General features: G+C 40.0%; 1 protein-coding gene and 1 long non-coding RNA gene across 7 annotated transcripts in view; one reads left to right on the top strand and one right to left on the bottom strand.

Annotated features, from left to right (window-relative positions):
- Window positions 1–13346, bottom strand: part of LOC309645400 — a 253464-nt gene that overhangs the window by 124443 nt on the left and 115675 nt on the right. The window lies entirely within an intron of this gene.
- Window positions 1–13346, top strand: part of PHF20 (PHD finger protein 20) — a 136841-nt gene that overhangs the window by 104241 nt on the left and 19254 nt on the right. For 5 of the 6 annotated variants that reach the window (XM_082430124.1, XM_082430125.1, XM_082430126.1 and 2 more), the window contains 3 exons: window positions 5272–5370; window positions 6033–6197; window positions 7175–7353. In XM_082430124.1, the coding sequence (XP_082286250.1) occupies window positions 5272–5370; window positions 6033–6197; window positions 7175–7353 (443 nt within the window). The remainder of the gene's footprint in view (window positions 1–5271; window positions 5371–6032; window positions 6198–7174; window positions 7354–13346) is intronic. The other variant, XM_082430127.1, reaches the window with a different exon arrangement.

Below are 13346 nucleotides of genomic sequence, written 5' to 3'. Positions count from 1 at the left end.
GAAATCCTAAAGATGCCACCAGAAAACTACTAGAACTAATCAATGAATTTGGTAAGGTTTCAGGATACAAAATTAATGCACAGAAATCTCTTGCATTCTATACACTAACAACGAAAAATCAGAAAGAAAAATTAAGGAAACAGTCCCATTTACCATCACAACAAAAAGAATAAAAATACCTAGGAATAAACCTACCTAAGGAGGCAAAAGACTTGTACTTGGAAGACTATAAAACACTGATGAAAGAAATCAAAGATCATATAAACAGATGGAGAAATATACCATGTTCTTGGATTGGAAGAATCAATATTGTGAAAACGACTATACTACCCAAAGCAATCTACTGATTCAATGCAATCCCTGTCAAACTACCAACGAATGGCATTCTTCACAGAATTAGAACAAAAAAGTTTACAATTTGTATGGAAACACAAAAGACCCCGAATAGCCAAAGCAATCTTGAGAAAGAAAAACGGAGCTGGAGGACTCAGGCTCCCCGACTTCAAACTATACTACGAAGCTACAGTAATCAAGACAGTATGGTACTGGCACAAAAACAGAAATATAGATCAATGGTACAGGATAGAAAGCCCAGAGATAAACCCATGCACATATGGTCACCTAATTTATGACAAAGGAGGCAAGAACATACAATGGAGAAAAGACAGCCTCTTCAATAAGTGGTGCTGGGAAAACTGGATAGCTACATGTAAAAGAATGAAATTAGAACACTCCCTAATACCATACACAAAAATAAACTCAAAAATGGATTAAAGACCTAAATGTAAGGCTGGACACTATAAAACTCTTAGAGGAAAACATAGGAAAAACACTTTGACATAAACCACAGCAAGATCTTTTCTGACCCACCTCCTAGAGTAATGAAAAAAAAATAAAAATAAACAAATGGGACCTAATGAAACTTAAAAGCTTTTGCACAGCAACGGAAACCATAAACAAGACGAAAAGACAGCCCTCAGAATGGGAGAAAATATTTGCAAACGGAGCAACGGACAAAGGATTAATCTCCAAAATATACAAACAGCTCATGGAGCTCAATATCCAAAAACAAACAACCCAGTTAAAAAATGGACAGAAGACCTAAATAGACATTTCACCAAAGAAGACATACAGATGGCCAAGCGGCACATGGAAAGATGCTCAACATAACTAATTATTAGAGAAATGCAAATCAAAACTACAATGAGGTATCACCTCACACCGGTCAGAATAGCCATCATCAAAAAGTCTACAAACAATAAATGCTGGAGAAGGTGTGGAGAAAAGGGAACCCTTTTGCACTGTTGGTGGGAATGTAAATTGATACAGCCACTATGGAGAACAGTATGGAGGTTCCTTAAAAACTAAAAATAGAACTACCATATGACCCAGCAGTCCCACTACTGGGCATATACCCTACATCAATTGATATATTATTTTTCTTTTTTAGCCTGTTGATATGATGGATTACATTAATTGATTATCAAATGTTGAACCCGCCTTGCTTGTATACCTGGAATGAATCCCAGTTGGTTGTGATATATAATTCTTTTTATACATTGTTGGATTCAACTTGCTAATATTTTTGCATTTGTGTTCATGAGAGATAATGGTCTGTAGTTTTCCTTTCTGTAATGTCGTTATCTGATTTTGGTATTAGAGTAATGCTGGCCGTGTAGAATGAGTTAGGAAGTGTTCCCTGTGCCTATTTCTTGAACACTGAAGGCCTTCCTGACCTTAGAATCTTTGCATTTGCTGTCCCTGGCCTGGAAGACTCTTCTCCCAGATTTCTGCATGTTTTGTTCTCTCACTCCTTTCAGGTCTTTGCTCAGATGTCCTTTTCTCAGCGAGGCATTCTCTGACCACAGACTGTTAAAATTGCAAATCTCCCCTTCCCTCATCCCTACTATCCCCCTTCCCTGCTTTATTTTTTCCATAGCACTAATCACCTCCTAAAATACTATATGACTTACTTGCTTTCTGCCCCCACCCACTAGAATGTAGCTCTGTGAGGGCAAGGGTTTTTGTCTTTTTTTGTTCATTGCCTTATCCCTCCTCCCTAGAATGGTGTTTGGAACATGGTGGATGCTCAAATATTTGTTAAATAAATGAATTTAAACCATGACTGATAATGTGGTTGTAGCCAAGTGAATGTGCAGAAATGAGTTGTTCTGTTTCTATTCCTGAGGAAGATTGTTTCCAGGATCAGAGGAAAAGTAAATACTGTTGATAGCTTTTATGAATGAAATTTAGGAGGCATTTAACCATGTTTTGCTTATCAACTGCATGACTTTGGCTTAGTCAACTTATTTCTTTGGGCTCTGGTTTCTTTTTTTTTAAAGAATTTTTTTTTTTTTTAAGTTTTTAATTTATTGATTGATTGATTGCTTGATTGCTATGTTGGGTCTTCGTTTCTGTGCTAGGGCTTTCTCTAGTTGCGGCAAGCGGGGGCCACTCTTCATCGCGGTGCGCGGGCCTCTCACTATCGTGGCCTCTCTTGTTGCGGAGCACAGGCTCCAGACGCGCAGGCTCAGCAGTTGTGGCTCACGGGTCTAGTTGCTCCGCGGCATGTGGGATCTTCCCAGACCAGGGTGCGAACCCGTGTCCCCTGCATTAGCAGGCAGACTCTCAACCACTGCACCACCAGGGAAGCCCTGGGCTCTGGTTTCTTAATCTTAGAAAGAGTACTTTTGCAAATTAGACTAAGGTCTTTTCTAGAGTTCTTGTTTGTTGAACTTTGTTTCCCAGTTGCAGAGTATTTTAATAGGAAAGGAGCTTAGAGACCCTTAAGTCCTATGTTCTTTAGCCAGTAGATTAACTTCTACCTCTAGAGCCAGGCTTGCCAGCTGGGAGATGCAGCCCATCGTCCTCTCGTACAGTTCCTGGATGCCTGTTTGGGAGAGGGGCCTCGGAGGTAGTGCTGACTTGGTGCTGGAGAGCCAGATGAACCTGTTTTTAAATGTCTGTATGATGTCAAGCAGGTGTCATCACCTCACCAAGCTTCAATTTCCTCATCTGTGAAACTGGAATAATATACACAGGTGGTTGTTAGGGTTAAATGAGATGTTTGTGATATTTGCACACAAGTGCTCAGTTAAAATCAGTTGAACCTGACTGCTTATCCTACCCCACACTTGCTTTGTGATCCATCTTGATTCTACATCAGAATCACTTGGAGAGTGTTTTTAAAAACCCTGATGCCCTTGAAAACGTTACGCTAAGTGAAAGAAGCCAGGCACAAAAGATCACTTATTGTATATATATGAAATGTCCAGAATGGATAAATTCATAGAGACAGATGCAGATTGGTGGTTGCCAAGGGTTGAGAGGTTGGGGAGAATCTGCTTAATGGTAAGTGGTTTTACTTCGGAGTGATGGGAATGTTTTGGAACTGGGGTAGAGCTGGTTGCACAGTATTGTGAATGTACTACATGCCACTGGATTGCTCTTTCTTTTTCCCTCCCTCCCTTCCTTCCTACCTACTTACAACTTTATTAAAGCTTAATTGTTGTTCAGTGGACTGCACATATTTAAATTGTATAATTTGATGAGATTTGGCATATATATATATACCCAGCTATTACCACAGTAAAATGGTAAACATATCCATTACCTCCTAAAATTTCCTTATGCCCCTTTTTAATTCCTCCTTTCTACTCCTCCCCCCTCTCTCATCCCCAGGTAGTCTCTATTCTGCTTTCTATTATACAGATTAGTTTTCATTTTCTAGAATTTTATATAAATGGAATCATGCAGTATGCATTAGATTTTATTTATTTATTTATTTATTTTATTTTTTATTTTTTGGCTGTGTTGGGTCTTCGTTTCTGTGCAAGGGCTTTCTCTAGTTGCGGCGAGCGGGGGCCGCTCTTCATCACGGTGCGCGGGCCTCTCACTGTCACGGCCTCTCTTGTTGCAGAGCACAGGCTCCAGACGTGCAGGCTCAGTAGTTGTGGCTCACGGGCCCAGTTGCTCCACAGCATGTGGGATCTTCCCAGACCAGGGCTCGAACCCGTATCCCCTGCATTGGCAGGCAGATTCTCAACCACTGCGCCACCAGGGAAGCCCCTGCATTAGATTTTATATGGTTCCTTTTACTCAGCATACTTATTTTGAGGTTCACTTATGTTGCTGCATATTATTAATAGTTTATACTTTTATTGTTGTAGGTATTCCGTTGTATGGATACACCACAAATTATTTGTCCATTCACCTGGTGATGGACATTTGGGCAATTTTCATTTTGGGAGATTACAACTAAAGCTGCTGTGGGCGTTCATATACAAGTCTCTGTGTGGACATAAGTTATCCTTTCTCTTGAGTAAATATCTAGGAGTGGAATGGCTAGGTCACAGGGTATATGTATGCTTAAACATATCTTAACACCTAAAAAGTAAGGCATGATCAATTATTTGAAGTGCTACAGATATGTTTGATAAGATAGAAGAAACAAGTGGATTTTTGCAATGGTTAGGCTATTATTAACTTGAAAACTACAGTCTCAGTTGAGTGGTAGGTGGGAAGCTTTTTAGAGGGGAATTAGGAAAACTGAATTGAGAAGTTTGGCAGGGAGTATTGATAACTTAAGAAGTTTTGCTGTGAAAAGTAGCAGAGAATGAAGTTGTGGTTTTTGGAAGGTGTGAATTATTCCTTTTTAAGTGGATAATTTTATATTATATGAATTATACTTCAATTATTAAAAAAAAGAAGAAGAAGAATCAAGCAAACAAAATCCTGATGTTCAGGTTACACCTCAAGCCAGTTAAATCAGAATCTTTGTGGGTGGGACCCGGGCATTCACTTTCTAAAAATCTCCCTTGGTGATTGCAATATGTAGCCAGTGTTCAAAAGTAGTGATCTAAGTAGGGTTGGCACATTTTTTCTGTAAAGGGCCAGACAATAAATATTTCAGCTTTGAAGGCCGTAAGGTCTCTGTCTTTACTCCTCAAATCTGCCATTGAAGTGTGGCAGCAGCCATGGTCAACATGTAACAAATGAGCATAGTGTATTTTCAATAAAACTTATTTATAATAACAGGCAGTGGGCCAGAGTTTGCCAGCCTCTGGTCTAAAGGCTTGATGATAGAGAAGGGGCTGCAGAGCTCTGAGGAGGGTGGAAGGTGACCTTCCAGGCAGAACCAGACCTGGAACTCTGTTCTACTGACCATTTTAGTTCTTCACATTGTGCATGCTTACTTACTTAAGCATAAACATCCCGGCATTGAAAACAAAATGTTAGAATGCCAATACTTACACTTGTATTTAATTCTAGCTGCAAAAGACAAGGAGAAGAATAAAGAGAAGAAATTCAAAGAGTTTGTGAGGGTGAAGCCAAAGAAGAAAAAGAAAAAGAAAAAGAAAACCAAACCTGGTAAATTTTCCCCTGGGGCGTTTCACTTGGATTTCCTTACTGTAGGTAGGGAGGGGTTGCTTCTCCCCAGTCTTGGCCTCTGAGGAGAGGAAGGGCCAGCAGGCCTTTAATGGAGCTTGTGGGCTCAGCTGACCCCAGGTGCTACAAGGCCACATTGGTATTTAGAAAGCCCTCCCTCTTGCTGTGTTGGCCGGTGTGCTCTGTCACAGTGGAAGCGCCATTGTAGGAGAGGATATGCAGGTGAATGACTGTATTTGTCTGCACACACAACTCTTAAACACACGTCTCTGAACCCTTTCAAGAAAGGATTCATTTCTTGAAAAGTGTGTGTCTAGCCCCAACAAAAATGCTGATTTTTAAGAAAATCAGTGTTCCAGTCTTGGGAGCTAAAGGGATGCCACATTTTATTCTCAAAGTATCTTCTGGCTTAGAAAAGCAGTCTTATCAGAAAAAGGGGAGAAGGGTGATGGTGAGGAAGAAGCTTTTTGTTTTGAGGTTCTTGGAGGTAGCTAGAAGTATTAATCCCTAAATCTGTTCTAGCTGAATTGCTTCTGAGCATTTGAGCTCTTTGAACAGCAGAGCTGTTGGTTGGATGGGGTTGATTCTGGAATGCCCTAGTGATGTCTGAGGGTGCTAATTTCATCCTGATCTTGTTCTTCCAGAATGCCCCTGCAATGAGGAGATCAGTGATGCCTCCCAGGAACCTTCTCCACCCAAGGCATTTGCTGTCACCAGGTGTGGGTCCTCACACAAGCCCGGGGTCCATATGAGCCCACAGCTCCATGGCTCAGAATCTGGAAACCACAAAGGGAAAGTGAAAATGTCCGGTAAGGAGGCTCTGCTGGCTTGATCATTTGTACAGCACGGCAGTCTGATTTATGTATTTATGGATTTATGTTGATATTGTAATCTACTCCCAGGCCTTCTGCAAGTAGTCTGTTAGGTCTTTTAAACAAGAAGTACATCAAATAAATAGGCCATTAGCCATACCTTTCCAGAACTTCCCTTCTCTCCAACTTTGGTCTAAGTAGAGTGTCTCTTTGGTACCTCTAAGCCAGTGTGTCTATAACCAAATCCATTATCCCCCAACTCCTTGCACACCTGCCCCTCCCGTTCCTCCATTTCTTGTTGGTGGCCTCTGCATCTAACCTGGTTGCTTGGGGAAATCTGAGTCAACCTTGAAGTTTCCCCTTCTTTAGCAACTTGTAGGGTGATTGTGAGTTTAAAAGTAGTTAATAAGTATATGGAAAGTACTTAGAACAGTGGCTGGTAGAGAATAAGTGATCAGTAAAGGTTAGCTCTAATAACCACTAATCAGGTACCAAGATCTAGTGATTCTGGTTCTGATTATCCCTGGAATCTGCCCCTTCCTCATTCCCCAGTGTTTACAGAGTTTTAAAGGTAGCTGTGGATACAGACTGGGCTGTAAGCCAGGTCACGGCTGGGTGGGGTGAGGTCAAGGAACACGTTTGAGTCGTTAGGGATGATGATCTGTGTGGCTCCTGTGGAGTTGCAGTTTCTCTGCCAGTGAGCTCTGTGACCTTGAGCAGCCATTTACCTTGGGCTTCACTGTCAGGAAAATGAGGAAATGGAGTTTAGTTCACTGCCAGGCAGCACATATCATTCGGGCTGTTAGTAGATGACAGGCCTGAGGAACAGATTGGAGTTCGCGTTTCCCAGCTCTGTGAAGGTTCACAGAGGAGAAGGTCTGTAAGGTCATTTCTACTCTTGACAATCTAGGGGTTTTTAAAAATTTTATAACTATAATTTTAAAAAGTGACTGTTGTTTTCCCTTTCCTCTCAGAAGAAGATAATCTGAGTGACTCCTCCTCCGAGAGCTTTCTTTGGAGCGATGAGGAGTATGGCCAAGACGTTGATGTGACCACTAACCCAGATGAGGAACTTGATGGGGAGGACCGTTATGATTTTGAAGTGGTCCGCTGCATCTGTGAGGTTCAGGAGGAAAATGACTTCATGATTCAGGTAGGTGGAGCTTCCAGGAGACACAGGTATAGAGGAGCACAAACTGGTCCTTGGAGGGAATTTTGAGGGAATACAGTCTGAGGCCAGCAAAAATAATGTCATGTCAGAAGCCCCAGGTAGGCAGTGCTGTCAGCAGCAGATTGAGCTTTGCTTACTGGCTCAGCTTCCTCTGCATCTCAGGCTGGTATAAATAGCCTATGAATAGAATAAGAGAGGACTTGAGGGATCACTGAGTCTAAACCTCTTCTGCTCTGCTTGGGCCAGCTGGACCCACAAATGAGAAGGGCCTTGCCTGTGGTCACACAGTGAGAAGTTGAACAGTAGGGACCCAAATCTCTGGAGGGGCAGTTTGATCTTCCTATGGACCCATATCTTCTGTCTCAGGTAAATTTTCTTTATGGCCTAAAGAGATGGAGGCCAGTTTTATAACTTGTCTGTTTCTCATTCTTCATTTTCTTGGCATTTGTATTTGTCATCTCCATTTCTGGGATGTGCCTGTTGGGGGGCCTCCCTGCCTGCTTGGGGAGAGCATGCCTGGCCAGCACCTGCTTGCCTCTGGTGCTTCTCTTGCTCTTAATCACAGTTCTGGTGGAGGTGGCTGCTGCCTGGCTGACTCCAGGGAGCCTGAGCTTTTTAAGTAAGTCACGTTTATGCTGGTTAGAATTCTTCTGGGAGTTTCTTTTTTTTTTAATAGCCTTCATGGCAACCTCTGGGAATTCAAGGTACATGAATGGTCTCAAATAGCTCCTGATATTTATGACCTTTAGAATGCATTAGGTCAGTGGTTTTCAAATCACTTTTTCAGCATCAGAACCCTTTTCCCTAATGGACTCTTTTCACAGAACCCCCAAATGTGTAACAGATAAAAGCAGTAGTTTTGGAAGTTCAAAATGAATAATTTTCACTTTTAAGTTCAAAAATGTGAATGGCTGGCCTCTTCCCATGAGGTCTAATATGCAGGTGGGGTTGTGAGCGGTGGTTGCCAACTTGGAGCATTTCAGTGGCTCAATTGTTTTCCTTTTTTTGTGAGACAAGCCTAATGAACATGGCCGTTGTATGGGGACTTTTCCTAAACAGCATGCTGTGTAGTCACTTTGGTTAATCAGAGATGGGAAGAAAAGCTTTGTTCTGAGGACAGCGTAATACTAAGTTAGCCCAGCAGTACAGAATTATGTGTACTGGTGGGCTCTGTTGTCTTAACATTTAAGCTTGGAGTGTGCATTTTTTGTTTTGTTTTGTCTTCTAAAATAGTCCCATTTTATAAAACACACCCATTTGTAGAATCTCTGAAGCTCAGTGGAATATAATTCAAAAACTTATGTAACATGAAAACCGTTGGTTTTTTTTTTTTTTTTTTTTTTTTTTTTGCCCTCCAGTAGAATTTTTTTTAAGTTTGGCTTTAAAAGGATGTTGAAGGGCTTCCCTGGTGGTGCAGTGGTTAAGAATCTGCCTGCCAATGCAGGGGACACAGGTTCGAGCCCTGCTCCGGGAAGATCCCACATGCCGTGGAGCACCTAAACCCGTGCGCCACAACTACTGAGCCTGTGCTCTAGAGCCCGCGAGCCACAACTACTGAGCCCATGTGCCACAGCGACTGAAGCCCATGTGCCTAGAGCCCATGCTCCGTGACAAGAGAAGCCACCACAATGAGAAGGCTGTGCACTGCAATGAAGAGTGGCCCCCATCGCTGCAACTAGAGAAAGCCCACGCACAGTAACAAAGACCCAACGCGGCCAAGAATAAAAATAAATAAATAAATAAATAAAATAAAAGTATGTTGAAGATCGTTAGTTTTCATCCTGTCTCTCTGGGTGTGTGCTCAGTTCTGGGCCTTGGCAGCCTGATTTGGTCCTCATTTGTCCTTAGAAATCATTAGTGGGTGAGTAACGAAGGCCTCTCCTGGCAAGGCTCTTCCAGCTAATCAGTATAAGAGATGCAGTTCTGATCCACCACTGTACTTTCTCCATTGACTATTCTGTAAGTGGCAAGGATCATGGGGTGTTTGGGGCGGGTAGAGCTTGAAGTGCCATTTTGTGCTGTGAGGAAAACTAAGTTTGAAAAAATTGAGGCCACACCAGTTGTTACATGGCAGAGTCAGGAACTGAATTCCATCGCCTGCTTCCCAGGCTCCACGTGACCTTCCCCGCAGCTCAGCTCAGCACTGTGGCTTCCTGTCTGGCATTGTGGTGGTGACAAGCTCACTTCAGAACACCTTGGGTTTTGTTGTAGAAGACTCTTCTTTGCTGTCCACTTGTTGTCCAGCTGGCTTTGTGTTATAGAGGGACAGTTTCTGACTATACCTGTCATTGTGAGCAGGGTACCTTTTTCCACTCAGTAACTTTAGCAAAAGGCATAAATTTAGAGGGAGCTAACTGGAACAATACAGTTTAAACTTTTAAAATGTATTCGTCTAGTTTTAAATATATTCATCATTTAGGAAAGTTCAAATCATTTTTTCTTAAAATAAATTTTAAACTTACATTGATAATTTGCACAACCCTAGAAAACATTTAGTATTTGTTCTCTAGAAGATTACTTTAGAGAAATAGTTTTCTTTGATCATTTTCGTTATTTGGTAGCAGTATTGCTCATGTATATTATTATTTGATTTTATTTACCAGTGCTAATTTAAATCACTGGAAGGTTAAAATCCTACTTAGTAATCATGAATGTTTGAGAAATCTGGGTACCACATAAAAAAATGAACATCAGGAAACCCATTTAATATTTAAATTATTTTAATTACTCTAAGGCAGGTTTTGGCAAACTTTTTCTTAAAGGACCAGAAAATAAATATTTTAGGCTTTGGGCCATGTGATCTCTGTCGCAACTACTCAACTCTGCCCCAAGCATTCAGAGGCAATCCAAAAAAATGAATGACCATGGTTATGTTCATATTATACTTTATTTACAAAAATAGGACTCAAGCTGAATTTGGCCTGTGGGCTGTAGTTTGCTGACCTTTGCCCTAGAGCAACAAATACATAACATTAGGTGCTGGACCCCAGTGAAAATTGTGTAGCAGCTTTAATAAGAAGCCCATTTTAAAAACTTTATTTGCTTTCGCTGGAGGCAGCCCTTGTCATCTTCTTAGGTATCACTCCAGAAACATTCAGTGGCTAAACAAGCAATATCAAATATATTCTCTCCATTTTTTTTTCTTTCTTTTTGTGATAAAATATACATAAAATTTACCATCTTAACCATTTTTCAATATATGTGGCATTAAGTGAACTGGCATTGAGTACATTTACATTGCTGTACAACCATCTTTTTTTTTTTTAACACAATGTTATTTGAATACATAGTGTTTTCAGTATCTTTTTTTCATTTAATAATATATGTTGAAGACCATTCCATTTTCAAATCTAAAAAAGCTTCCCCATTCTTTTTAATGGTTGCATAATGGGTGGATCATCATTTATTTAACTCTTCCCTTGTTGATGGACGTTTGGATTGTTTCTAATCTTAGCAGTGATGTAACGAAAAATTTTGTGTAAGTATATCTGTGGGACCAAGTTTTGAAAGTAAAATTCCAGGACCAAAGTAGGCGTGCATTTATTATTTTGACAAATACTGTTGTCATAGCAATATTCTATAAACCTTCCCTGGTGTACCAAAGAACAGTCTTACCAGCGCCCTTGTCAGTACAGAGTACTATCAAACTTCTTTATCTTTACGCTTCAGATAAGTGAAAAAACAATCTACTAGTATAGCCATTTTGTAATTCATTTTAATATACTTAAAAAATTTTTATGATTGTGGTTTTCTGCATTTTCCAAGAACTACAAAGAAGAAAACAAGGATTACTCAGATTATTTTTACCCAGGGATAAATCACTGTTGTTATTTTAGAATACACACATACACATGCATATATAAATGAAAATTATACTCTATAAACAGTTTTTCATGAGAATAACACTTGTGTGATGAAAGTAGTAAATGCTTATTGTAAAAACTTCAGGCAATACATAAAGGTATGAAGAATTAATTGATATTTACATGTAATCCCAGAATCTAGAAATACTAATGTGTATGTATATTATTAGGCTGGTTTCATTTGACATTAATTTATATTAATTCAAGTTCCCTTACATTACTTTATTCTTATAATGGTTGCTTTGAACATCTTTTTATTTAAGATGTGTTTTTTTTCCTTTGACTTGCCTGTTCATGTCCTTTATTCAGTTTTCTGTTGGATGGTTGGTCGTTTTCGTATCCATTTGCATAAGCTTTTTTTAAAAAAATATTTATTTATTTATTTGGCTGCACTGGGTCTTATTTGCGGCACACGGGATCTTTGTTGCTGCGTGCAGGATTTTCATTGCCATGTATGGGATCTTTAGTTGTGGTGTGCAGGATCTTTAGTTGCGGCGTGTGGAATCTTTAGTTGTGGTGTGTGGGATCTTTCGTTGTGGTGTGCGGGATCTTTAGTTGTGGCACGCTGGATCTTTTAGTTGCGGCACGTGGGATCTAGTTCCCGGACCAGGGATCGAACCCGGTCCCCCTGCATTGGGAGCATGGAGTCTTAACCACTGGACCACTAGGGAAGTCCCTGTGTAAGCTTTTTGTAGATATGTTTTTGTATCAGCTGTGAGAACAGTTACAAATATTTGTACCCACTTTGTCATCTGTCTTTTGGCTTGTCTTATAGATTTTTTTGTTTTTGTGAGGTCAAATATATCAAACTTTTCTTTAATGGCTTTTGAGATTTGAATAGCAGTTGCTTTCTCATTGGAAGTTCATAAAAATTTATAGAAAAGTCAATAAAAGAATTTTTCATGGTTTCTTCTGGTACTTTTGAGGTTTCATTTATTTTTTAAAAACCATATAAATATTTGATCCGCCTGGAATTTATCCTGGTATAAGGTGAAGGCTCTCTCTACCCAGTTGTCCCAACACCATGTCTTATTATTGAAACGCCGCCTTTATTTACTCTATTTCCGTATGTAGTTTGGATCTCATTCTGGATTCTCTCTTCCATTGATCTCTCTGCCTATATATTTACTTGTACAATTCTATTTTATTTATTATACCTTTATAATATTTTAAAAATATCTGGTAGGGCTAGTACCCCCTTTGTTCTTTTTAATAAATTTCCTGGCTATTAGAATCAGCTTCTGTATAGTTCCAGAGCTATTAATTTATTATTTTGTTGACATTACATTATTTTTATATATTAATTCAAGGAGAACTGACATCCTTATGATAATGACTCTTGCTCTCCAGGAATAAAGTACAACTTACCATTCATTGACTTAAGTCTCCATGTCCTTCAAATATTTAAAAATTTTCTTTACACAGACCTTGCATGTTTTTATTCTTAGTCTCAGATTTATTCTTAGATATTTCATCTTTTCTGTTATTGTTCTTGTTCACTTCTAAATTTAAACTTTGGGGGAATTCCCTAGCGATCCAGTGGTTAGGACTCAGTGCTCTCACTGCTGGAGGGTGGGGCCCTGGGTTCAATCCCTGGTCGGGGAACTAAGATCCCGCAAGCCGCGTGGCACAGCTGCCCTCCCCCCCAAAAAAATTTTAAACTTTTATTTTTAATATTTATTTAAAAAAATTTTTCACCGCACCACACGGCATGCGGGATCTTAGTTTCCCAACCAGAGATTGAACCCACGCCCCCTGCAGGGGAAGTGCAGAGTCTTAACCACTGGACCGCCAGGGACGTTCCAATTTAAACTTTTAAAAAATGAATAATGTATATATTAGCCAGACCCACATGAAAAACGTTATTTTGAAATTTTCAACTTAGGTGTATTTGATTCAATTTTGGTGTATCCTAATCCTTAAGAGACGAAGTCATTGGTGGGAGAGACTTTCATTCTTAATTATTAGTCTGTTTTCTGCTACTAACTGCCTTTGTTGTCTCACACCCTTTTCTTTCCCTCTGAGCCTTTAGTTTCCTCATTGGAAATGGAAGAATCTGGATCGCATCTTATCTGAAGTCTCTGTTCCAGCTCTGCCCCTGTTAGCCCATAA

Source organism: Balaenoptera physalus, assembly GCF_965194825.1.
Source record: "Balaenoptera physalus genome assembly, chromosome: 16".
NCBI lineage: Eukaryota > Metazoa > Chordata > Mammalia > Artiodactyla > Balaenopteridae > Balaenoptera > Balaenoptera physalus.
Note: the sequence above shows the minus strand (reverse complement) of the source record. Positions and strands in the feature narration are given on the sequence as shown.